At 33.4% G+C, this 27,471-nt stretch overlaps 1 protein-coding gene across 1 annotated transcript; it reads right to left on the bottom strand.

Annotated features, from left to right (window-relative positions):
• Positions 1 to 716: 716 nt before the first annotated feature.
• Positions 717 to 4,718, bottom strand: LOC131175289 (uncharacterized). Its single transcript, XM_058139006.1, has 8 exons — positions 4,294 to 4,718; positions 3,925 to 4,177; positions 3,680 to 3,837; positions 2,801 to 3,046; positions 2,082 to 2,615; positions 1,764 to 1,980; positions 1,317 to 1,532; positions 717 to 1,226 (listed from the first exon to the last, which is right to left on the bottom strand). The coding sequence occupies exons 1-8, from the start codon at positions 4,716 to 4,718 to the stop codon at positions 717 to 719; spliced, it is 2,559 nt and encodes an 852-aa protein (XP_057994989.1).
• Between the last annotated feature and the right edge of the window lie 22,753 nt (positions 4,719 to 27,471).

Here is a 27,471-nt window from a genome sequence, read left to right on the forward strand (position 1 = left end):
TAATCCTATGGTTAGGGTAGAACACTTGTTTTACCAGCTAAGGCTTATAATGTAGCTCAATCACAGAGAATAGGAATAATGTAGGCACAAAATTGGCTCACTAAAGGGATAAGTTTTTGTTGTCAAAAAATTGGCAATTTAAGCTCAAGTGTTTACACCTAATTTGCATTCATCACTTAAATGTATGCATATGTCCATGTAATCTCAAAAAGATTTAAAGCAAGTTCTAGAGATACATAATCAAGGAATGAATATCCTCACAATAAAAAAATAGATTAATATTGAAGTTTCAATCACAAGCTCAAAAACTCACAAAAGGTATTAATCTTCCCTATTAGCATATTCAACCTTTCAATTCAATTTCCACATTAAGAAAGCCTAAGTTGCAAGTCAATATATCCATTTTATTCATGCTCTCATCAAGCTTGATCAATCCATACTCATAATATGCATAAGTTCATCAATCTATGGAAAGAACCTAAAAACACAAAAATCAATAATTTTTAAAAGAAAAAGAATTACTGACTAATTGACTAAATGAACTAAACAAATAGAAACCCTCCCCCACACTCAAATCTTATATTGTCCCAATGTAAGTTATAATGTGAAGAAAAGAAACTAAAAACAAAATAGAAATCCAAATGTGTTTGTTTATTGGATTGCCTCCCAAACAGTGCATTTGTTTAGAGTCTCATGCTCAACTTCAAGCCTTCTTTTTACCCAGCATACTGTGGTTCCTCCAAATTCACTTCCTCAACATTGCAAACTTGAAAACCTTCATAGTATGGTTTGAGCCTAAGTCCATTCACCTTAAAAGCCTTATTTGTTGTTAAACTTTGGATCTCAATTGCATCATGTGGAAAAACATTAGTAACAATAAAAGGACCAATCCATCTAGATCTCAACTTACTTGGAAAAAGCTTGAGCCTTGAATGGAAAAGCACTTTTTGTCCAACTTCAAATTGCTTTCTCAAAATTATCTTGTTAGGAAAAGCTTTAGTTTTCTCTTTATAAATCTTGGAATTTTCATAAGTATCATTCCATATCTCCTTTAAATCTTGTAATTGCAACTTCCTATGCTCACTAGCCTCATTCATTTGCAAATTACATTGCTTCACAACCCAAAATGCTTTGTGTTCCAATTCCACAGCAAAATGACAAGGCTTACCATAAACTAACTGATAAGGAAACATACCAATTGGTGTCTTATATGGTGTTTTATATGCCTATAATGCATCATCAAACTTCAAACTCTAATCCTTTCTATTTGTATTCACTGTCTTTTCAAGGATGGATTTTATTTCTCTATTGGATACTTCAACTTGGCCACTAGTTTGGGGATAGTATGCAGTGGACACTTTATGAGTCACATGGTACTTTTTCAAGAGAGCTTCCACTATTCTATTGCAAAAATGAGTTCCTCTATCACTTATGAGAGCTTTCAGGATTCCATGCCTATCTAACATGTGAGACTTCACAAAATCCATAACAACTTTAGCATCATCAGTCCTGGTGACTTTAGCTTCCACCCTCTTTGAAACATAATCAACAACAAGGATAATATAAACATAACCAAATGAAGAATGAAATGGCCCCATGAAATCAATACCCCAAATATCAAAAATTTCACATGCTAGTATAGGTGAAAGAGGCATTTAATCTCTAGAAGTTAGATTACCTGCTCTTTGGCATTGTCCACATGTTTTGCAAAACATATAAGCATCAGGAAATAAAGAAGGCCAAATGAAACCACATTTAAGTACCTTAAAAGCTATTCTTTTTGGTCTAAAGTGATCTCCGCTTTCATACGAGTGACAAAAGATGAGAATAGAGTTATATTCAGATTGAGATACACACCTTCTAATCACTTGATCAGCACCATTCTTCCACAAATATGGCTCATCCCAAACATAGTATTTTACATCACTCTTTATTTTATCTTTTTGAGCTCTAGTAGAAATAGGAGGAAAAACTTGGTAACTAAATTAGCAATATCAGCATATCATGTTTCACCTTTATCAAGTGCATACAAGTGCTCGTCTGGGAAAAATTCTTACAATGGCAATGCATCTTTTTCTTACTCCAATCTGCTGAGATTATCAGTAACCAAATTTTCAGTACCTCTTTTATCTTTGATCTCCAAGTCAAATTCTAGTAATAAGAGTATCCACCTTATCAATCTTGGTTTGGCTTCTTTCTTCTTTAATACGTACCTACATGTTGCAAGGTCAGAATAAACAATAAGTTTAGTACCTAATAAATGAGAGCGAAACTTTTCTAATGGAAAGACAATAGCAAAGAGTTCTTTTTCAATGGTAGAGTAGTTGCATTGGGCATCCTCCAATGTTCTTGAAGTATAGTAAATCGCATGAGATGCCTTCCTTACTTTTTGCCCCAAAATAGCCCCTACAACCTTATCACTTGCATCACACATACTCTCAAAAAGTAGATCCCAATTTAGAGGTTGAATGATGGGTATAATAGTGAGAAGCTCTTTAAACCTGTCAAATACTTGTTTGTAAGACTTTTCAAATCTGAACTCTACATCTTTTACTAGTAGGCGACACAATGGTAATGCAATCTTGGAGAAATCTTTGATAAACCTCGATAGAAACCTGCATGTCCAAGAAAAGAACGCATTTCCTAGACATTTGTGGTTTAAGGTAATGCATATATAATATCTATCTTAGCTTTATCAACCTCAATTCCCCTAGATGATATAATATGCCCTGAAACTATACCTTGCTCAACTATAAAATGACAATTTTCAAAGTTCAACACAAGGTTAGTTTCAATACACCTATCAAACACAAGTGTAAGATTATGTAAGCGTGCATCAAAAGAATCTCCATAAACAGTAAAATCATCCATAAACACATTAATGATGTTCTCTACATAATATGAGAAAATGCTCATCATACACCTTTGGAATGTAGCTGGAGCATTGCAAAGTCCAAAAGGCATGCGCCGGTATGCAAATGTGCTAAAGGGGCACATGAATGTGGTCTTCTCTTGATCTTCAAGAGCTATCACAATCTGATTATAACTTGAATAACCATCAAGAAAACAATAATGAGAACGACCAGCTAACCTTTCAATCATTTGATCAATGAATGGCAATGGAAGGTGATCTTTCTTATTAAAGACTTCAACTTCCTATAATCAATGCACACTCTCCATCCATTTTGAATTCTTGTAGGAACCAACTCATTGTTTTGATTCTTCACCACAATGATGCCTATCTTCTTAGGAACAACATGAATAGGGCTCACTCACTTAATACCTGAAATATGATAGATCACACCTGTATCAAGGAGCTTTAGTATCTCCTTCTTCACCATATCCATCATAGGTGGATTCAACCTCCTTTGTGTCTCCCTTATTGGTTTCGTAACTTTTTCAAGCAAGATACAATGCATGCATGTGGCTGGCCTTATTCCTTTAATATCTACCAATGTCTGCCTAATTATTGTCTTATGCTCCTTCAACACTTTGATAAGTTTCTCTTCTTGCAATGGAGTTAGATTCTTCACAATGATGACTACTAATGTTTCTCCATCACCCAAGAAAACATACTTAAGTGATTAGGTAAAGGCTTAATTCTAGCTTTGGAGCCTGTTCAATAGAAGGTGAAAGCTTTGTGTGAGACATATCCAAACCAATATTAGCAACATCATACCTGTCATATTGTAGGGGTAACACATTCAGCTCCTTAATCATCTCTTCAAGTTCATCTCCTAATGACATCTCTTCTTGTGCAACTGTGGCTTTTCCATCATTCAAATTGTAGCTAATAGCTACATTCAACTTGTGATCTCCACTTAGCTCAAAAGCTTCCTACACTAAAGGTTCAATAATATCTAAACTACAAATAGAATGCACATCAATAGGATATCTCATGGCTTCAAAAATATTAAAACGCACAATCTCACAATCAAATTCCACAGAAAGAGTACCATCATGCACATCTATTTTAGTTTTAGAAGTTTTCAAGCATGGTCTTCCTAACAATATAATTGCAGTATTAGGAGAATTATTGCCCTCCATATCCAAAATATATAAATCAGCAGGGAAAACCAATTCATTAACTTGAACCAAAACATTCTTAATTACCCCATCAAGATATGCATTAGATCTATCAGATAGTTGTACGATAACACCAGTTTCTTTCAAAGGCCTAAGATTTAAAGAAACATAAGTGGATCTAGGCATGACATTAATAGATGCTCTTAAATCTAATATAGCCCTCTCAAATCTAGTATTACCAAATTTGCATGGAATAGTAAACATAACTGGATCTTTGTAATTGGGAGGTAATTCTTTTGCATCATAGCAGAGACATTCTCCCCCACACTTACCTTCTCATTACTTTTTAGCTTTGTTTTGGATGTCCATAACTCTTTGAGAAACTTTGCATATCTTGGCACTTGCTTGATTGCATCCAAAAGAAGGATGTCGATGTTCGCTTTCCTGAACATATCCAAAATCTCCTTTTCTTGCTCTTCTTTCTTCGCCTTTGCAAACTTGCTAGGAAAGGGAAGTATGGGCTTATAATCTGAGAGAGCTGTAATAGAACTTACCTTTGAATGGACTTCTGCCTTTCGCTCTTCTTCCTTGTTTTTGTCAACCATTTTTTCTTTTTCAACTTTATGGTCAACCTTTTGTTCAGCTAGAGTTTCCTTGCTTGGTGCTTCCACTTTTGTGTCACTTCTCAACATAATTGCACATTTATTCTCTTTTGGGTTCTTAATTGGTTAAGAAGAAAGCTTACCAGACCCTTATTCTTCCAATTTGCTAACTGATGTGGCCAACTGGCTCATTTGATTCTCCAAATTCTGGATACTTTCCCTTGTCTCTTTTTGAAAATTCATAGTATTAATAGCAAGAGATTTGACAATATCCTCTAAAGACATACCTTGATCTTGAGCTACTGGTTGTGGTTGCCTTTGAAACTGAGGTTGCACTTGGCTAAAACTAGGGGGTCAATTAAGAAATGTGTTCCTTTGTGCTTGATTGCCATAGCTAAGGTTTGGATGATCCCTCCATCCTTAATTGTATGTGTTTGCATAAGGATCATACTTCCTTTGTAGTGGACCAGGAAATCCTCCAATTGTATTTGTATGCTTAATGGAATCCTCGTGCAATATAGGATATATATCAGTTGGATGTCTTTATGCTAAACATATACCACATGTCTTCACTTGTTGCACATTCCCTACAACAAACTAGTTAACAAGAGAAGTCAAATTAGCTATTTGATTTTTTAAGGAAGATGTACTTACCTCATTGACTCTTCTTGTAGGTGGATCATTCCTTACTCCAAACTATTGTGAATTTGCAACCATGTTTGATATCAAGTTCTTTGCTGCTTTAGGTGTCTTATCTACCAAAGCACCTCCATTAGCTGCATCTACCATGCCTCTATCAATAGGAAGAAGACCTTTATAAAAATATTGAATGAGTAGTGGTCACTTATTTGATGATGTGGGCAACTTGCACACAATCTATTGAATCTCTCCCAATACTCAAGCAATGACTCTCCATTACGCTGCCTAATGCCACAAATATCTTTTTCTGATGTTGGCTACCCTTAAAGCTAGAAAGTACTTCTCTAAGAATAGTTATTTCATGTCATTCCATATGTTTATGGAACCAGAAAGTAGGTAATAGAGCCAATCTTTAGCTGCATCCCCCAATGAGAATGGGAATGCTCTCAACATAATTTGCCCCTTTATAATACCTGTAAGTTTGCTTGAACACACAACATGGAACTCCTTGAGGTGTTTGTGAGGATCCTCACCTGTAAGACCACGAAAAGTAGGCATTAAGTGAATTAGACTAGATTTCAATTCAAAAGGTATCATAAGTGTAGGATATTTAATGCATAATAGTTATTGGTTCATGTTAGGAGTTGCAAACTCCCTGATGGTGTGATTTTCATTAACATTAGTAGCCATGATTTTTAATTTTGAATCACTTGATGAATCTGAAGGATCTTGCTCAAAAAGAAGAGAAAAAATCACTTATGGTTTATTTCCAACAAAAGTTTCAACTCCGAATGGAATGGATAGTTCAGCCTGATGCTTGATGAATTCCCTAATACGTTTAAGCCTCGTATCAAGTTCTTCTTCAGACATGCAACCTAAGAATAAACACAAAATCTAAATATAATAAAATTTGAATTCAAGTTTAAAAAAAATAACAATCACTCCTCAGTAGCGACGCCAAAATTTGATGTGTGTCAAATGTACCAACTAAAATACTCTACCTAAACTACCTGTATATCGGGTAAGCAAAAGTCGATCCCACAGGGAATGAGTAAATGTAAACAACAAAATAAATCTTAGAGACATAAATAAATAAAACAAACTTAAAACATATAGAATAAACACCTAATCTATCAAACTAAATATGCAAAGTAAAATAAAAGGGGGTTTTGATTTGTATTTGCTAAACTACTGAAGCTAAACTAATAATGCTAGAATATAAACTAAGGCTAATGACACTTATAAATACTTAACATAACCTGACTGCAATAAATTCAATAGAGAGGGTGTATCCACCATGTAATATGTATCAATCATTGACTAAAGATGCAATTTTATTCAATTGAGTAAATTGGTTATAGAAGTTAACAACTTCATTATCTTTCCTTACAGATAAGATTAACCAGGAAGTGCTCTACAATTAATCCCTCACCATCACACTCAATCTAAGACTAGAGCAGCTTATAAGTAAGTTTAATGGTAGCATTACTTATTAGAAAGATATCCCAATTTAAATAACAAACTCATTCAGCATAGTTCATTTAACCTAGACACTCATCTTTATAATGAAATAAATTATTATGTGCTACTTGTAGTCGGATTATTCAAGCTATTACATATTTAAATTATCTTAACTTAGCAATATATTTTCATGCATAATTAATTAGTTGGCCACCCTAACTAACTATACATTCAACATTCATAACATAAACCAAAAGAAAAGTGATACTCAATATAGAACAAATCTGGATTTTATTAAACTCAAATCAAAGTCTCATGGTAACTTGTTCCATGGCTTTAACTAGCTCCCTACTGAATTAAAAAACTACTCACACATAACTAAGAACATTAAACCTAAACAAATTAACAAAAGATGAGAAAAAAGCATGCTACCCTTTTAGACGCAATTTGAACAACTTGGCTCTGATGTTGATGATGATGCTACACACTTCGAAGGATGTAGAAGTGCTCCACAAGCCAAAAGAAGGAGAAGAAATCACACCAGTAACTAGATCAAGCAGTTAATATCTTTAAATACACAAAGAGGAAATTTGGCTACTATGAGTAAAAGAGAATTGAATTAACCCAAATCTATATTTTAGACCCTTTTTATAGAGAAAATTAAGTTAACTAAGACTCCAAATCTGATTTAGAAGTCCTAGTTGCATTCTGACTTAAAACTCTCTCGAGAATCATAGTTAATGTAACTCCCCTATATTAAGTAATCTATACATTTTATTGTTCCGGTGGCCAGTGTCTATCCGGACAGTTAGGATGACTAGAACTATGTCTGTACCACCTAGAAAAGTGTGGAATAAAAATTAATAGTAATTACCTGAAAGTAAAATACAAATAAGAAAAACAAAGCATAAAAGGTTAAATGAGCTAAGGCCACAGCGATGGGTGACCGTATCGGGAAATGACTGCAAGGTCAATCAAAACCCTAATTTTGTATGAGACATTGTGACACTGCAGGCCTAAGAATTATTACGAAGCTAGTGGAATGAGAGAACCACATAAAAGAATTGAGAACAAGGTCAAATAATTAAATCAGGATTAAGGAAGCAAATTAATGCTATTGGTAAACCGGATCAAACCAGTAAGGGGCAATTTGGTCAATTCACCCTTAGAGGTGACTTTTGGCCTAAATGCCCAATAAAATGTAGGAAATTAATATATTGAAAATTAAATTCAAATTGAAGAGGTGAGTGAAAGAAATTCAAAAAAATAAAAAGATTATGACATCATCCTTAACATAAGCATGACACAATAAATATTATGTCACACCCTACCCCTTCGTAAGGCATAACATGATCCCGTATTATATCTAATAAATTACCAACTTTATCTACTAATAACCCATTAAATACACTACAAGAGATTTTAAAACTTTTCTTACTTCTTTTTACAGTGGTGAGCACTTTTGACAGGTATTAAAAAATTTTAACTGAAGTGAAACAAAATAATAAATTTGAGTATCAATAATTTCTATAAAAATTTTGGTAGAGTACCATCTGTATTTTGAATAAAACAATTCTTCAAAAGCCTGTAAAAAGCACTTCAAATATATAATTCCTCAATCCCAAACTCCAATAATTTGTTCAACACAATAAATTTCTCAACATTATCAACTCAGTTCAACAATCAATTTTCCAGTGTTTCCAAAAAAAAACTGAGATACGATAAATTTATCACAATACTTTTACAGGCTAAAATAATTTATAATTTTAGTTTACAACTGCTCAAGACCAAGTATAATATATACATACAGTGCAAATACATTATAACAAAAACTACAAAATATGGTATACTCAATATACCCGGTGAAATCTCAAAATGTAGTACAAGCAGCCTACTCTGCTGCTCTGTCCATCTGTCTACCTGCGACAGCAATGAAAAAGTTATCGCTAAGTAAAATTTACTCAATGATGCACAATAACAATTTAAAATACGGTATGTAAAACTTTTATTGACAATTTACAATCCAAACTATTCATAATTTTTCAAAACTCATATAACACAAATTTAATCAAACAATTTAATAACACAGTGTTGCTAATTAATAACACAACATAGGTCATGACACAAACTTTTCCGAATATGCCGTGTTGTACACCACGACAAGGCACACTCACCCCACTAATCGAAATCAATGAGGGAGGAAGCTAGCTAGATAATGAGTACTCATCCACACTCACCTCAGACTGGCAAGTCAAAGAGGGAGGAATATAATCACACTCACCCCATAAATGGAGGAGGAACATAGTAATATTGTCATGCCAAGTGTGAATCAAAACAATTCTAAATCACAATATTTAAATATTTCATACAAACTAAAAATCATATTTTATCTCAAAATTTCCATTTGCAAAGTAGGCAACACAATAATTTCCAAATAAAATTTCCAAGTCAAAACAATAAAAAATTATTCATAACTCAATTCTCCAAATAAATTTTCTAATAAAAGCAGTGAATATAAAAAGTATTGTGCACAGACCTTTGATATATGCCTCTTGGCCCTGACTCAGTGTTTCTTATGCTTTTTAATATTCTTTTCAACTGAAACACATAATTTAAAGTCTTTCAGTACTCAATAAATTTTTTTCTAACAATAAAATCCAATATTTAAATTTTCTTGGTATTATTCCCTTTAATTCATTTCATTAATCAACCTATAATGTTGACCCTTGATGCACTCTAAGTGAGTTAATTCTAATGTTACCAATATGTCACATTTTATAGCCCTTTAGTGTTGGTATATGTTACCAATTTCATTTCTAAGTGTATTGCATTTTATTGTAATTTACCGAATTTCGGTGTACTATTTTAACCTAGCCAGACGACCTAGTTCCCTTGGTTTTCGGGTTTCAGTCCAAACTAAAAACTTGTAGGTCTATGTCTTATTGCACACGGGGAAAAATTTTAGGTTATTCTAAGTTGTGTAGACCAAGATATGGTCAATTTACCAATGCTGGACAGAATGCACTAAAATGGTAGGCTTAGGTAATTTTTAGGTCACTTTTGGTTCGGCCAGTTTTGGTACCTGAACTTGTGTAAACTATTTGTCTTGGTTCTGGCCATTTCTGGGCTTTGGTGTCTTCATAAGAATTGTAGATCTATGTCTAAACTATTCATGGTAAAAATTTTAGGTCATTTGGACCTGTTTTGAGTAAGTTATGGTCAAAAACTGCTGCCCAAATGGTCAATTTTTAGGTTACTTTCTGGATAGAATTTAGGTAGGCTTTCTTCATGAAAGTTGGTGCATTTTGTGCCTAGTTTCACCTCCAATTGGCCTCATACCAATTAGAGTCACACACTTAGGGTTATAGGTCTATTTGCACACTGCCTTCTACATGCTTTCCAAACACCAAACCAACACACATTCACCAACTACCTCCTCACTTCTCCATTCCATTCTGCATTTGGCACTAACTAAAGGCATTCAATTCTCTACATTATAGGTCAACTTGGACAGAATATAACCACTTCCAAAATACACCAAATGCAGTCACAATTCACAAGTTCAATCCCAACAATACATACACATAAATACTTCTAATTATCACACAAACTTCCATCATCAAATTACATACCTATCACTACTATTCCATAAACATATATGCTGCCATTCTTTTGTACAATATTTCAACAATATTTCATGAATTTGAACCTTACCAATTTCCATTTTGAGGCTGCCCAAAAATTACACATATATATTAACTTCCATTTTTACTTTTCAAGCTTACAAATCAAACTTTATACATGAAAACCAACTCCAATACATTTAAACACTTAATTTAACATCTCAACAACCATTTACATGCAAAGACAAGCTGTACATGATGAAGTTCCATGGCTGCCAAAATGCTCCATCACCAACAATTCATCAAACCTCAAAAATTCTTCCATAATTCAACTACCCACAACCTTTGCTACACTTTTAATGAAACAAGAATTGAAAATAACCACTTACCTCTTTTGAACTTCTTCAAAACTCCATCAAAACTTATCTTTCTTGCTCCCTTATTGCTGCCCAAGGTGTGTATGCAAAGATTAATGAAGGAAGTTCAAGAATTTAGCTTGAAATGAAGGTGATCTCAAGCTTGCATGGGTGGTTTCCATGGAGGAAAGTTGGGACACCATTTTCGGCCATGGGAGAGCTTGGTGAGGATGATGAAGTGAGTGGAAGATTCTGCCCTCATTTTAAGTATTAATGTATCCACTTAGTGCTCTACTAAACCTAGATTAATGATATTATAATCTAAGGTTTCAAAAATTACAATTTTAACCTTAATTTCTCTTAATTTACATTTTATCTTTAATTCCATTTTTCATTTGAATTTCCCAAATGTAATACCATTTATTTTTCATTGACATTTAGGTCAAAAGCTAACTCTAGGTGTCAAATGACCACAATGCCCCTATTCGGGTTATATTCCCGATTTTTCAATAACACCGAGTTTTGTCGTTTTCTCAATTTCTCGTTTTTCTTTGTACTAATTAATTAATTTTTTTTATATTTATAATGACATTTATACTTCAATAAGTCTTTAATTATGTCTCGAAACTAAATTCTGAGGGTTCTCTGCAGTCCTAGGGTCGGCTATTGCCTGCGCCGTAACTTCCCTGTGCGGTCACCCATCGCTGCGGTGCTGGCTTATTTAACTTAGTTTCATTTCATTGCCATTATTTTTCCTTTGTTTTTCTTATATTTTCCTTTCTTGTATTTTATTATTTTATGTCTCCTCACTAACATTTAAATGTAGTTCTAGGCATCCTAGCTGTCTGGACAGACACTGGTCACCGGAACAGTAGAACGCACTACCGAACATAGGGGTGTTACATATTAAATTTTAAACTTTGAAATTTTGGGATAATATCTATATAAGAGACCAATAAGAATTATAAAAAAAAAAAAAGAGGGGTATTCTTCTCCTTTATGCCATCCACCATCTCTCTCTTCTCTCTCATTTCTTTTCCAATTCCACCATGAGAGCTCACCTCAAGCACTTATAAACCCTAAGTTTAGCCATAAATTTCCTAACTCTCTTAAATAAACCTTGCAAGTGAACCTTGATAGGAAGTTTGGCTGCCATTAAAACCAAGAAAGTGAAGAGAATTGGAAGTTATAAATTCTGCTCAACAAGGTAAGGTTCCTTTCCACCTTGATTTGTTAAATAATCTTTGGATTAAGGTTGTTAGGGGGAAATTTAACTTAAGAAGTGAAAGAAATGCGTATGTATGGAGAGTTAAAATTTTCGGCCAGCATGATGAAGTTTAGGGTTTGATAGTTTGAATGGAATTAAAGATGTGTGCAAGCTTAAAGGACTAGGAAGATATGATTAATATGTTTTAATTGCATGAATTATGATGATTAAAAAAAGTTAAGGTTTATGGCAATTAAGATTTTGGTATAAATTGGAGATTTTGATGAATTGATGCTTAAATTGGTTAATTGGTGTGGTTATGAGTGCATGTGAATGCATGGAAATTGAATTGGGATTAAATGTGATGTTGCCCCAATCTGGACAGATTGACCCCTGTCCACTTAAATTGTTATAAGTTGAATTCTGTTGCTCCAATTGGTATGAGGCCAATTGGAGATGAAAATAGGGTCATAATGCAACAAGTTTGATGAAGAAACCTTGCCCTAAAACTGGCTACAAGTGGGTAAAAATTTTGGTCAAATCTAGATTAGGTGCCCTGCCACTGGGCAAAACTGACTACATGAACAGTACTTGTTCAAATCATCATAACTTGGTGTAGACAGATCCAAATGACCTAATTTTTATACCATTGGAAAGCTATGACAGAGTAGAATAACTTTCATGAAGAACACAATTCTAAATTCTGACCATAACCAAATTAATTTGCCACCCAAATTTGAGTCACCAAATCTGTTAGGACCTAAAAATTTCCCAGAAATCTAGACTCTAGTCAATCTGGTCAGTTTTGGTTAAATGGCTATAACTTGAGCTACAAAACTCCAAATAGAGTGATTCAAAAATGAAATTAAAACTAGGACACTAAGGAACAACTCTAATGAAGGGAAGTCATCCAAATTCCCACTGTAGAGGGTCCAATGGAATAGTAGAAATAAGTGACCCAAAACTGAATTTTTAGAGTTTCATTTAAGGAGCTTAGAAATTCAATTGGCAATCAATGCCAACATAATTGTGACCCAAAATATGGTATGGGGGTGCAATTAGGACTAGTATACATATTTAGTATGAAAAAGTCAACATCTTACCTAATTAGTTAAATGAATAGTAACCTCAATAACTAAGAATACAAGGAGCTCAATTTAAAGGACTTTATAAGTAACTTTAAAATGCAAAGTGCAATTACTAGAATTATGGTTAGAAATAATTTGGATAAATATTGAAACACCTTAATTTTGTGCTTCAGTGGAAAAAGGGCCTTCCGAGGAAGGGAATTGACGGGAGTGAAGTAAGGAAAGACTAATTTATGAGGTTTGTGCACAATAAATTTTCACTTTTGATTCATTAGTAGAAAATTTATTTGAATACATTTTGGAACAATTTATGCTAAATAATGCCTTGAGAAATGTTGTGTTGCCTACTTTATAAATGGAAATTTGAAATGAAAATTGATTAATGTTTTGCATGAAATGTTGAATAATACGATTTTGAAATTATTTTTGATTCACACTTGGCATGGCAATATCACTATGTGCCTCCTTCATTATGAGGTTGAATTTGATTATTTTCCTCCATCTCTGGCTTACCAGTTTGAGGTTGAGTTCGGATGAGTACTCATATAGCTAGCTGGCCACCTCCCTCATTGATTTCGATTAGTGGGGTTGAGATTACTTTGTCGTGGTCTACAACACGACATTATTTGAAAATTTTGTGTCATGACCTAAGTTGTATTATTGATTGGCAACACTGTGGATTGTAAATTATTTGATAAAATAGTATTATAAGTGTTAAGCTTTGTTTTGTGAAAAATGCTTGTGAAAGGTTTTAAAATTTATATTGATCGATGAATGATTATTTTAGTAAATTTTAAATTTTTATTGTGCACCACTGACTAAAATTACTCAACGATAGCTTTATTTTGCTGTCACAGATAAGGGAAAGAATAAAGTAGCAGAGTGAGCTGCGAAAGTGAAAAGGAAATAACTTTTGAAGATCTTGTTCAGGTATTTATTTTTACCCTTGTAAATTTGCTTGATGTAAATATTTTAGTCATATGTATTTGCAGGCCTAATTGAGCAGTTGTACACTAAAGCTTATACTTATATTATTTTTTATTTTCTTTTGTAAATTGAGACTTGTATATGTAAATTAAATTAAATGCAATGATGATGAGTTTTATTAAAATGTGTTAAAATTATGTGGAATTGAGAACTATTGGAGTTGGGTTTGAGAAGAATTTATTGGAAGTGCTTTCTTTTCAGGTTTTTGAAGAACTGTTTTATCAAAATACTGCCGGCACTCTGCTAGAATTTTTATAAAAGTTGCGAAAAATCAAGTTAACCAAAATGTTCAATTATGGAATAAATTTCAATTAAAGGCTTTCTAATAATGTTTTAACATTGCTTTAGAAATTAAAATGAATGAAAATTGTATCAAAATCCCTTGTAGTGTATCTAATGGGTTGTTAGTAGGTGAAGTTTGGTAATCCATTAGGTATACTACGGGATTATATTATGCCTTACGAAGGGGTAAGGTGTGACATGTTTTAGTAGTATCAGAGCTATGTTTTGAATAAGTTTTGAACTATGCATTTGAATATTTTCTTTGATAAGTACAACTGCTCAAATGTTCTTAGTTGATACATATGACATATTTACATCATGAATACGAACTGATGGAAATAATTCTCCTTATGTTTGTTGTCAGGGAATAGATAATTTCTTTGGAATCGGAATGGAAGAAGGGGATCATTCCATCGAGCAATCTGTTGAGGCTGCAGCATAGGGGGAAGCCCCAGCTCTTCAGAATGTGAGTGGGTCAGCCACTCCAGCTCCTCCAATACCGCAGTTTCCTGCTCAATTTGCTCAGCAGATGGCTGCACTATTTCAACAAATGGCTGAAAACCTACCCACCCAAACCCAAACCCAAGCACCAGTAATGCAACTACAACCTCCAGCCAGGCAATATGACAAGCTATTGAAGTTTGGGGCAATAGAATTTAAGGGGACTATGGATTCGCTTGAAGCAGAGTGGTGGCTGGAAAGAATGGAAAGAGTATTCAAGAAGTTACATTGCACAGAAGAATTGAAATTTGAGTACTTTATTTCTTTACTGCAAGGGGATGCTTATGAATGGTGGAAAACCATCCCCTACAGCTTAGTTGAGCCCCCAGTCCTCACCTGGTCAGATTTTTTGAGGGAATTTCGGCAGAAGTGGGTCCTTGACACTTATGTTGATATGAAGTTGCAAGAGTTTTTGAGTTTGAAGCAAGGGGATAAAACAGTAGCAGAGTACGAAAGAGACTTCTCTCGATTCAGTCATTATGCAGGAAGCCTACTTGCCACTCCTAGAGATAGATGTAAACGTTTTGAGGTCGAGTTAAGGCCTAGTTTGAGAATGCAAGTTGTGGGGTTTCGACACCAAAATTTCTCAGAGCTAATATCACAAGCCCTGGAACTAGGAAGAATTGAGAATGAAGGAACAATTAAAAATGGTACAGAAGAGAAAAAGGAAACTGGGAAGACTATTGGTCAAGCCCCTGATAGTGGTTCAGGAAAGAGGAAATATTTTGGGGGATCCAATTCATGTAAGTCCAGCAGAGGTAGATTTTCTAGCCAGAGACTACCCCGATCCGGTCAGCAGACCCAGCAGACACCAAGAGGTGCATTATTGGGTCGACTTTGTGACAACTGTGGTAAGGCACATAGTAGAGTATGCTATAGAGCTACAGGAGCATGTTTTAACTGTGGAGGGACTGGTCATTTTGCTAAGGATTGCACCAGCCCCCACAAATCTGGGCCACCCACTGCCATAGTAAAAGGATCTGTTCAAAGTTCTGCCACCGGAGGTTCACAGCTAGCTAGTAGAGGCAGAGGCAGAGGTAAGGGTAGTATACTTAGAAGTTAGAGTACAGTGAATCAGCCAGAATAAGGTAGTGCTCCAGCCAAAGTCTACACTATGAGATAGAGACAAGAGGCTGAAACATCCGATATTGTGGCTAGTACCTTCTCAACCTTTAATCAAGATGTGTTTGTGTTTTTTGATCCCGGATCTACGCATTTCTATGTTAGTGCAAGCATCATTGGCTTTATTATTGTTCCTTGTGTGAAAATGGATTTTGAGGTGCTAGTGACTAATCTATTAGCCAAGAAGTAAGGGTTAACAGAATGTATAAGGATTGTCCTTTGGTGATCCAAGGACATACCTTTCTGTCTGATTTAATAGTAATGCCCTTCAGAGATTATGATATTATCTTGGGCATGGATTGGTTAGCCAGGCATCATGCAATAATTGACTGTAGACTGAAAACAGTCACTTTTGGTCTCCCACAGTATGGTGATGTGGTAATACATGGGGAGAGGCAGCAATTGCCATTAAACCTTATTTTTGCTGCACTTACCACAAAAATGATCAAAAAAGGTTGTGAAGCATATTTGGCCCATGTGGTAAACACCCAAGTAGGGAGTCCAGCATTGAGGGACATTCCTACAGTATGCTACTTTTCGGATGTATTTCCTGAAGAATTACCAGGATTACCTCCAGAAATAGAGGTGCAGTTCGAAATAGAGGTTATGCTTGGTGTGGACCCAATCTCCATTACACCATACAGAATGGCACTTGCAGAGTTAAAGGAGTTGAAGGTGCAGTTGCAAGAATTACTTAACAAGGGCTTCATCCATCCTAGTGTGTCACCTTGGGGAGCACTAGTGTTATTTGTTAAAAAGAAAGATGGCACTCTCCGTCTGTGTATCAACTATCGGCAGTTGAATAAGGTGACAATAAAGAATAGATATCCGTTACTCCGCATAGTTGATTTATTTGATCAATTGAAAGGTGCAGCTATGTTTTTAAAAATTAATTTGAGATCGGGCTATTACCAGTTGAGGGTGTAAGAGCAGAGCATTCCAAAAACTGCTTTCAGAACTCAATATGGCCACTATGAGTTTTTGGTTATGCTATTCAGGTTAACTAATGCTCCAGTTGCTTTTATGGACCTGATGAACACTATCTTCAAACCATACCTCGACCAATTTGTGGTTGTGTTTATTGATGATATTTTGGTATATTTGAGGAATTCAGAGGAGCATGATAGGCAGCTAAGGATTGTGCTACAGACTCTAAGGGAGAAATAACTATATGTTAAATTATCGAAGTGTGAATTTTGACTAAAAGAAATCTCTTTCTTGGGGCACATTGTGTCAGTTGAGGGCATTAAGGTAGATCCCAGCAAGGTAGAAATTATTCTTAATTGGAAGCCTCCTAGAAATGTTACAGAAGTTCATAGTTTTCTGGGTTTAGCGAGATACTACCGACGCTTTGTCAAGGGATTTTCCATGTTAGCATCTCTCCTGACTAAGCTGCTTCGAAAAGATGTAAAATTTTAGTGGATGGATAAATGCCAACAGAGTTTTGATGAATTAAAGAGATATTTGATTGAAGCTCCAGTCCTGACTTTACCTACACTGGGTAAAGAATACACAGTTTTTTACCCAGTGTAGAGCGATGCTTCTCATAATGGGTTAGGCTATGTACTGATGCAAGACTGAAATATCATTGCTTATGCATCACGTCAGCTGAAACCTCATGAGAGAAACTGCCCTACACATGACTTGGAGCTAGAGCTATTGTATTTGCTCTGAATATCTGGAGACATTATCTGTATGGGGAAAATTGTTACATCTACACAGATCACAAGAGCTTGAAGTATTTAGGTACCCAGAAGGAGTTGAATTTGAGGCAACGGAGGTGGTTAGAACTAATTAAGGACTATGATTGTTTGATAGACTACCAACTAGGAAAGGCAAATTTGGTCGCCTATGCTTTGAGCCACAAAACCATGGCTAGTTTGAAAGTTTCTCCTTTGTCCATGGTATATGAGTTGAAAGCACTGCATGCTAGCTTGGAGATTGATGATGAGGGATAGATGGTAAATGCATAGCATGTACAACTAATGTTGATTGACCAGATAAAGATGGTTGCATTGAATGATGAAAAACATCAAAAATTGATGGAGGAAACCGGGATGGCAAGAAGCCTGGATTTTCAGTAAATGATGAGGCCTACTACTACACCAGGGCAGAATGTGTGTTCCAAATGATGTGAAATTGAGACAAATCATTATGAAGGAAGCACATGACTCTCCTTTTTCTATGCATCCTGGTGGCACTAAAATGTACAGAATGATGAAAGAACATTATTGGTGGAATGGGATGAAGAAGGATATAGCAGAGTATGTGGCCAAGTGCTTAACTTGTCAGCAAGTGAAGGCTGAACACCAAATGCCAGCTGGTTTACTACATCCATTGCCAGTTCCTGAGTAGAAATGGGAAAGGATCATGATGGATTTTATGATGGGACTTTCGAGAACACAAAAGAATCATGATGCAGTATGGGTCATTATGGACAGATTAACCAAGTCTGCTCACTTTTTGCCAATGAGAATGGATTATAACCTGGACAGATTGGCTAAGTTGTATCTTGATGAGATAGTGAGACTCCATGGAGTGCTAGTATCAATTGTATCAGGTAGAGATCCTAGGTTCACTTTTAGATTCTGGGTAGTTTGCAAAAAGCCTTAGGAACTAGATTGAACTTCAATACGACATTCCATCCACAGACAGACGACCAGTCTGAGAGGGTGATTCAGATATTTGAGGATATGCTATGAGCTTATGTGATTGAATTTGAAGGTAGTTGGGATATACACTTGCCTTTGATTGAGATTGCTTACAACAACAGCTACCAATCAAGCATAGGGATGCCTCCATATGAAGCTCTATATGATAGGAAGTGTAGAACTCCTCTATGTTGGGATGAGTGGGTGAAAGGAAGCTAATTGGCCCCGAAATTGTTCAGCAGACAGAGGAGAAGATTAAGCTTATCAAAGACAGACTCAAGGCTACATCAGATCACCAGAAGTCCTATATTGATTTGAAAAGAAGAGATATCAAGTACGCAATGGGTGATAAGGTATTCCTCAAGTTTTCCCCTTGGAAGAAGATTACGAGATTTGGTAAGAAGGGGAAACTAAGTCCTCGCTTTATTGGACCATATGAGGTTCTGGAGAAAGTGGGTCCTTTGACATATCGATTGGCACTACCTCTAGAGTTAGAAAAGATACATAATGTCTTTTCATGCATCTATGTTGAGGAGGTATAGATCAGACCCATCTTATGTTCTACCTGTTGAGGAGATTGAGGTAAATCTAGACCTCACATATGAGGAAGAACCCATAGAGATTCTGGCATATGAAATAAAACGGCTAAGGAACAAACAGATACCACTGGTAAAGGTGCTATGGAACCATCATTTAGGCCAGGAGGCTACTTGGGAGAGCAAGAAGGATATAACTAGGCAACACCCACAACTGTTCAGAGATTAACACCAGGTAAAATTTCAAGACGAAATTTATTTTAAAGGGGGGGGGGGGGAATTGTAACACCCCTATACTAAGTAATCTATACATTCTACTGTTGCGGTGACTAGGATGACTAGAACTATGTCTGTACCACCTAGAAAAGTCCGAAATAAAAATTAATAGTAATTACCTGAAAGTAAAATACAAATAAGAAAAATAAAGCATAAAAAGTTAAATGAGCCAAGGCCACAGCGATGGGTGACCGTACCGGGAAGTGACTGCGAAGTCAGTCAAAACCCTAATTTCGTATGAGACATTGTGATACTACAGGCTTAAGAATTATTACAAAGCTAGTGGAAATGAGAGAACCATAGAAAAGAATTGAGAACAAGGTCATATAATTAAATCAGAATTCAGGAAGCAAATTAATGCTATTGGTAAACCAGATCAGACCGATAAGGGGCAATTTGGTCAATTCACCCTTAGAGGTGACTTTTGAGCTAAATGTCTAATAAAATATAGGAAATTAACATATTGAAAATTAAATTCAAATTGAAGAGGTGAGTAAAAGAAAATGAAAAAGAAAAGAAAGAAATTTAAAAAAATAAAAAGATTATGACATCATCCTTGACATAAGCATGACACAATAAATATTAAATTTTAAACTTTGAAATTTTGGGATAATATCTATATAAGAGACAAATAAGAATTAAAAAAAAAACAAAAAAAAAGAGGAGTCTTCTCTCCTTTATGCCGTCCACCATCTCTCTCTTCTCTCTCATTTCTTTTCCAATTCCACCATGAGAGCTCACCTCAAGCTCTTGTAAACCCTAAGTTTAGCCACAAATTCCCTAACTCCCTTAAGTAAACCTTGCAAGTGAACCTTGATAGGAAGCTTGGCTACCATTAAAACCAAGAAAGTGAAGAGAATTAGAAGTTATAAATTCTGCTCAACAAGGTTCCTTTCTACCTTGATTTGTTAAAAAATTTTTGAATTAAGGTTGTTAAGGGGAAATTTAACTTAAGAAGTGAAAGAAATGTGTATGTATGGAGAGTTAAAATTTTCAGCCAGCATGATGAAGTTTAGGGTTTGATAGTTTGAATAGAAATAAAGATGCGTGCAAGCTTAAAGGACTAGGTAGATGTCATTAGTATGTTTTAATTGCATGAATTATGATGATTGGAAAAATTAGAGTTTATGGCAATTAGGGTTTTACTATAAATTGAGGATTTTGATGAATTGATGCTTAAATTGGTTAATTGGTGTGGTTATGAGTGCATGTGAATGCATGAAAATTGAATTGGGATTGAATGTGATGCTGCCCCAATCTGAACAAATTGACCCCTGTCCACTTAAATTGTTATAAGTTGAATTTTTTTGCTCTAATTAGTGTGAAGCCAATTGGAGATGAAAATAGGATCATAATGCAACAATTTTGATGAAGAAACCTTGCCCTAAAACTGACTACAAGTGGGTGAAATTTTTGGTCAAATCTAGATTAGGTGCCTTGCCACTGGGCAAAACTGACCATATGAACAGTACTTATTCAAATTGTCATAACTTGGCGTAGACAGGTCCAAATGACCTAATTTTTATACCATAGGAAAGCTATGATAGAGTAGAACAACTTTCATGAAGCACACAATCTCAAATTCTGACCATAACCAAATCAATTTGCCACCCAAATTTGAGTCACCAAATCTGCCAGAACCTAAAAATTTCCTAGAAATCTGGACTCTAGTCAATCCAGCTAGTTATGGTTAAATGGCCATAACTTGACCTACAAAACTCCAAATAGAGTGATTCAAAAAGGAAATTAAAGCTAGGACACTAAGGAACAACTTTGATGGGGGAAGTCAGCTAAATTCCCACTGTAAAAGGTCCAATGGAATAGTAAAAATAAGTGACCCAAAACTGAATTTTTGGAGTTTCACTTAAGGAGCTTAGAAATTCAATTGGCAATCAATGCCAACATAATTGTGACCCAAAATGTTGTATGGGGGTGCAATTAGGACTAGTATACCTATTTAGTATGAAAAAGTCAACATCTTACCCAATTGGTCAAATGAATAGTAACCTTCATAACTAAGAATACAAGGAGTTCAATTTAAAGGACCTTATAAGTAACTTTAAAATGCAAAGTGCAATTACTAGAATTATGGTTAGACATAATTTAGATAAATATTAAAACACCTTAATTTTGCGCTTCAGTGGAAAAAGGGCCTTCTGAGGAAGGAAGTTGACGGGAGTGAAGTAAGGAAAGACTAATTTACGAGGTTTGTGCACAATAACTTTTCACTTTTGATTCGTTATTAGAAAATTTAGTTGAATACATTTTGGAACAATTTATTGTAAATAATGCCTTGCGAAATAATGTGTTGCCTACTTTATAAATGAAAATTTGAAATGAAAATTGATTAATGTTTTGCATGAAATGATGAATAATACGATTTTAAAATTGTTTTTTATTCACACTTGGCATGGCAATATCACTATGTGCCTCCTCCGTTACGGGTTGAGTTTGATTATTTTCCTCCCCCTCTGGCTTGCCAGTTTAAGGTTTAATTCGGATGAGTACTCATATAGCTAGCTAGCCACCTCCCTCATTGATTTCGATTAGTGGGGTTGAGATTACTTTGTCATGGTGTACAACACGATATTGTTTAGAAATTTTATGTCATGACCTAAGTTGTGTTATTGATTGGCAACACTATGGATTGTAAATTGTTTGATAAAATAGTATTATAAGTGTTAAGCTTAGTTTTATGAAAAATGCTTGTGAAAGGTTTTAAAATTTCTGCTGATCAATGAATGATTATTTTAGTAATTTTAAATTTTTATTATGCACTACTGAGTAAAATTACTCAGCGATAGCTTTATTTTGCTATCACAGATAAGGGAAAGGATAAAGCAGTGGAGTGAGCTGCAAAAGTGATAAGGAAATAACTTTTGAAGATCTTGTATGGGTATTTATTTGTACCCTTGTAAATTTGCTTGATGTAAATATTTTAGGCCTAATTGAGCAGTTGTACATTAAAGCTTGTACTTATATTATTTTTTATTTTCTTTTGTAAATTGAGATTTGTATATGTAAATTAAATTAAATACAATGATGATGAGTTTTATTGAAATGTGTTGAAATTGTGTGGAATTGAGAACTATTGGAGTTAGGTTTGAGAAAAATTTATTGGAAGTGCTTTCTTTTCAGATTTTTGAAGAACTGTTTTATCAAAATACAGCTGGCACTCTGCCAGAATTTTTATAAAAGTTATGGAAAATCAACTTAACCAAAATGTTCAATTATGACATAAATTCCAATTAAAGGCTTTCATTTTTCATATATCATCTCAAAATATATCAACTAATGTCCATATAAGCCCACGAGGTTAAATTCACACTCTAAATAGTAGACCACCTACAAGCTCCATTAAGACTGTCCAAAGAAGCTCAACATAGATTAATGTCTGAATCTGTTCGTTTTTCACCATTAGCCTCCAAATATCATGAATGAGATACCTTTAAGCCCATTTTTCCATTGGCTAAGTCCTCATCAAAATCGCAACTCCTTTTACCTTAAAATGCTTAATGTGTATTTTACTTCTTTTTGTGCTCAATTCACCTCTTTATGCTTTATAAGCTATTACATGCTCTTATAAACATCCAATTACATAAAAGTAAGTATTAACAAGCTAACTAAATAAGAAACAAACTCAAAAAACTAAGTATGTGATGATAAAGTTATGACATTTTAAGCAATTATATGAATGAATGACCTAAAGCACATGTACTTACACTACCACAATAGCTACCAATAACATTATCTATCCTTTTAGTTTTTCTACTAAGTCTCCTAAAGCCCACAGATGAAAAATGGCATAACCAATATTTTATTCCAGACTACCAAAATATTGTCTTCGGTTCAATTTTTTAATAAATATTGCCATCCCTTAAGAGTTGCCCACGTCTCACGTACATGAGACTCCTTGGTTTTAAGCTCAAACTCAACTGCAAGCAAATCTAACTAAAAACTTTTGCTTGGAAGGTGGACTTGGACTCTTTTAGCTCAAAATGTGTGGCCCATGTTTCATCATTACTAAATAAATATGTTGATTCATTGGAGAAGCACTTATCCTCTGAAGTCATGGGCTTGATTCCCACTGAAAGTAATTGACCTCTTTTTTAAAGTTAGATCAAATTAGTCCATTGTCTAGGTCTCGATTAATTCAATACAACCAAATTGTTCAATTCAATTTTGAAAATTATGTTTAAAAGTCTTCGTTGTCTCTATTTAGCATATTAAAATTAAGAAATTATTAGGTACACTTAGTATACATACACTATCTTTTATAATTATGTGAGATCCACTCTCTATATTATAAGGAGAATCTATTTTTTTATGAGAGAAAAAATATTATTTTTTAATGCTCCTAATGTATCTAATAATTAGCTATTAGAATCTTATTCCCAAAGCCTCTATTTCATAAACCGACCAAATATGAAACGGTCATTAAAGAAGAACAATCCCAAAAATTCAAAAGCAAGAGAGAAAATTCTTTAAAAGGCAAAAGAATTATTGCACCAGCTCTTCCTTTGAAGACACAAAAAAACAAATTATTAGATTGAAAATTTCAAGCAAGATCCTTCAAGAGCCCAAATATATCAAAATATTTTGATAAAAAAATTGAAATTATTTCAATTCTCTAATAAAAAATTTTTTAAATTGAAAATCAAATTTAAATTGCCAAAAACCTTTTCCTAGGGATTTTTATTTTCTTTCTGCCGACTTAGTTTTAAAACTTTTATGAAATGCTAAAAATGTTTTAACAAATAAAAATAATAAATGAATATATTTGAAGTTTCCTTATAATAACAAAGTATACTCTGTTTCTTATTAAGATTTCAAGACTAAAACTATTTTTTTAAAAAAATTATTATAAATGCAATTTAAAAATTAATTTTAAGAAAATATTTTTTCATTTTAATGTTTTAATAACTAAAATTTATCAAATTTAATTAATTTTTAATATTTTTAATTAATATAAATATAAAAATATTTTTTTTAAACTTCAATTTTAGCAATAATATCCAACATTGTTCAAGTAATAAAAGCGTTCAACTGTGTGACTACAATATAATTGCAATCCAAGTGGGCAGCACATTGCCTTGAAAAAGACGGTGATTAATTAATATATTCCTTTTAACATAATATTCCCAGTGGGCCCACACAAAATAATTTCCGCCTAATTAATACTTCCTAACGTGTTGGTTTTGTCTATTGTTTAATTTTCGTTTCTCTGCTTAGTGGCCGATGGCTAATTTTATTATTATTATTATTATTATTATTATTATTGAGTACACAATTCAGCAATTAAAAAATATATATATAAAAATAGTATTTGGTAGCTATCAAAAAGTGAAATTTATATTTTTATTTTAATTAAAATAAATAATAAAAACTCTTATTTATTTATGTTAAAATAATCTTTAAAAAAAAATCAGACCACCACTCCACCTTTACAATTAAAAAAATATTTAATTTAGCTATTTAAGACCCCTTGATAATTTTTTACCATTTAACACATAAAAATTAAAATGTATCTATAAAAAATTTAAATTTATATAAAAATAAATATATTCATCATTAAATTTAATTTTTATATATAAATTTATATATATATATATATTAATTTAATAATATAAATATTTAATTTAATAATAATTCAATTCATTCTCGTATAAATCTCAATTTATATTAGATGTGTCTTAAAAATTGATTTGGTGTAAAATAAATATACACCTTAGATGCTGACACGTGTGTTCTAATCTTTGATTCAAGATTTTATAACGACATTCGATTTAATTGATTTCAACTCGTTAATATCCAAGCTCCACAGTCCAAGCGGCCACAAACTTTTTAAATATTTTATCTTTAAAAAAAAAAAAAAAGGAAAAATGTATATTTGAATAGTCAGTAGATCTTTAATTAATATAACTCAATCAGAAATATATTTAGATTAAAATGTTTAGATTAATTATTTAATAATTTAATATAAAAATTTATGATACAAGTAAATGAAGTGAATTTTAAAAATTTAATAATTTAAATTTAAATTATTTTATGTATTTGTTTAGAAATTGCAATTTTTTATTATTTATATAAATTTGGAGTATATATGTTATAACCTAATAGATTTAAATTAATATATTTTGTAAATAAATATAATGATTTGAACAATATATACGTTTATGTGCTTAGGTAAATTTAACATACCTTGTAGATAAATATAATGATTTTAATAATATATTTAAAATAATTTTTAAAAATAATATTTTAATATAAATTGATATAATTAATATTTTTAAATTAATGTAATTGTTTAGGTAACATAGGTAAGTTAATATATTTTGTAAATTAATATAATGATTATTATAAATTTTTTTAATTTTAATATAATTGAATATAATTCAAAATTTAATTATTTTAAATAATATATTTGTAATGTTATATTTATTTATTTCATAGATGGGTTTGTGTAGTAATGTTTTTGCACATGTCTGTGTAAAGACAAAACAAAGGGCGAGGAAAGGAGGCAATAAACCCTAATTTAAAGCAGATTGCTTTTGTTGCAAGTGGAGCTCTAAAAATAAATGATGATGAATTATCTACAACTAATTAGATATTTCTTATTTTATCGGAATAAATATTGCAAAACCATAAAAAGGCATAGAATTTTGATCAAAAGAAGAATATTGAAGAAAGTACTTTGATGCTAAACTTTGAAAAAAATCCAAAGTTTACGGGTATCGCAACAAAATTTGTATACTTTGATTGATGGGACATTATTGACACTCATACAATCGATATGTACCAAGTAACCATTAACGTGACAATACTGACACTCATATATTCAATATGTAATTTTTTTTTTTTTTAATCCATTATCGATACTCCGATTATAAGTATGCATTATTGACATTGACACAATTGGCTTCATGTTTGTTTCCTCCGCCATGGCACTATTTACCGGGTTTAGGAAAGTCTTTTACAACCACACGAATAGAATTTCTTTTATTTTTCACTCAATTTGTCAAAACACTCACATTTCCATTAAGTTCATTTAGAATCAGACCAAATTTGATTATTAAATCGTTGCCAAATATTAATATTTAATAAGACAAATTCTATAGAAACCTCCATAGTATTCACCCAATTTGGTGGGGGGGGGGGAGGGGGGGTGGTAATGCACAGGAAAAGTTTGTGACCCGTACTTTAGTCAAACACTTATGTAACAAATCCCTACAAAAGTTCTTAATAAGATTAAGACATCCACTAGTCAACTCTTGACACCTACTCTGCACCCTTAACATTATGCCTATAATTACTATTGTGTTATGCCCTTTGAAAGACAAGTTTTCTAATCATAGCATAGTTAAAAGTGATCCATATAAATAGAAATACATTAAGCTAAGACAAGTAAGAAGGGAGTTAAGGTATGAAACTCTTATTCTGTTGTTATCTTATCATATGCAATTAGACTCTGGACTAACTTAAGCATTCGAGGCTCTTTGGCAAGGGACCTCTCTCTTGCCATAACTTTTATTTTCTGTGATTACAAGTCCACATGTTAAAGTGTTTGAGGCCACTCAATTTTTGATCCAAAAAATTTTGGCACTATCTATGGGAATTTGTAGATGCATATCCCTTACAAACAAGAGAACTAGCTCTCCAAAGCAAAGGGCATATCTCCACTACGGAAGACCATGAGAAAAGTTGCACCATTGATTATCACTAACACTGCACCTTTCTATTGTGACCTCATACAAGGCACGTGGGCTACTATAAGCTCCAAAAAGTCCATCGACCTCATATATCTAGACGTATTGGCAAGGACAAGTTTTTAGTGTTTCTAATAGTAATGTATTCTTATTTTGCATTTTTTAGGCACACATGTTCTTAATGACTTTTGATGCTGCAGTTGAAAGCTTCAAAAAGGCCTTGTAGTTGGAGCCAAATGATGGTTAGCAATAAAATAGGCTTTTGCCTCGCATAGAAATTTTTTTGTTTGTTATATAATGTTTTTGCTTAGTGGATCAATTTGACCATATGCTTGCATGTTAAAATTGGGAGATATGAAAGGAGCATTGTTGGACATGGATTTTGTAATGCGTGAAGGAGAAAACAAT

Source organism: Hevea brasiliensis, chromosome 17 (assembly GCF_030052815.1).
Source record: "Hevea brasiliensis isolate MT/VB/25A 57/8 chromosome 17, ASM3005281v1, whole genome shotgun sequence".
NCBI lineage: Eukaryota > Viridiplantae > Streptophyta > Magnoliopsida > Malpighiales > Euphorbiaceae > Hevea > Hevea brasiliensis.

Coding starts and splice junctions, on each gene's coding strand:
- LOC131175289 (XM_058139006.1), bottom strand. CDS start 4,718: ATGTTGAGAAGTGACACAAAAGTGGAAGCACCAAGCAAGGAAACTCTA. Junction 4,178..4,293: donor CTCCCAATTACAAAGATCCA/GTTATGTTTACT, acceptor TTTAAATCTTAG/GCCTTTGAAAGAAACTGGTG. Junction 1,533..1,763: donor CAAAAAGAATAGCTTTTAAG/GTACTTAAATGT, acceptor TATGTTTCAAAG/AGGGTGGAAGCTAAAGTCAC.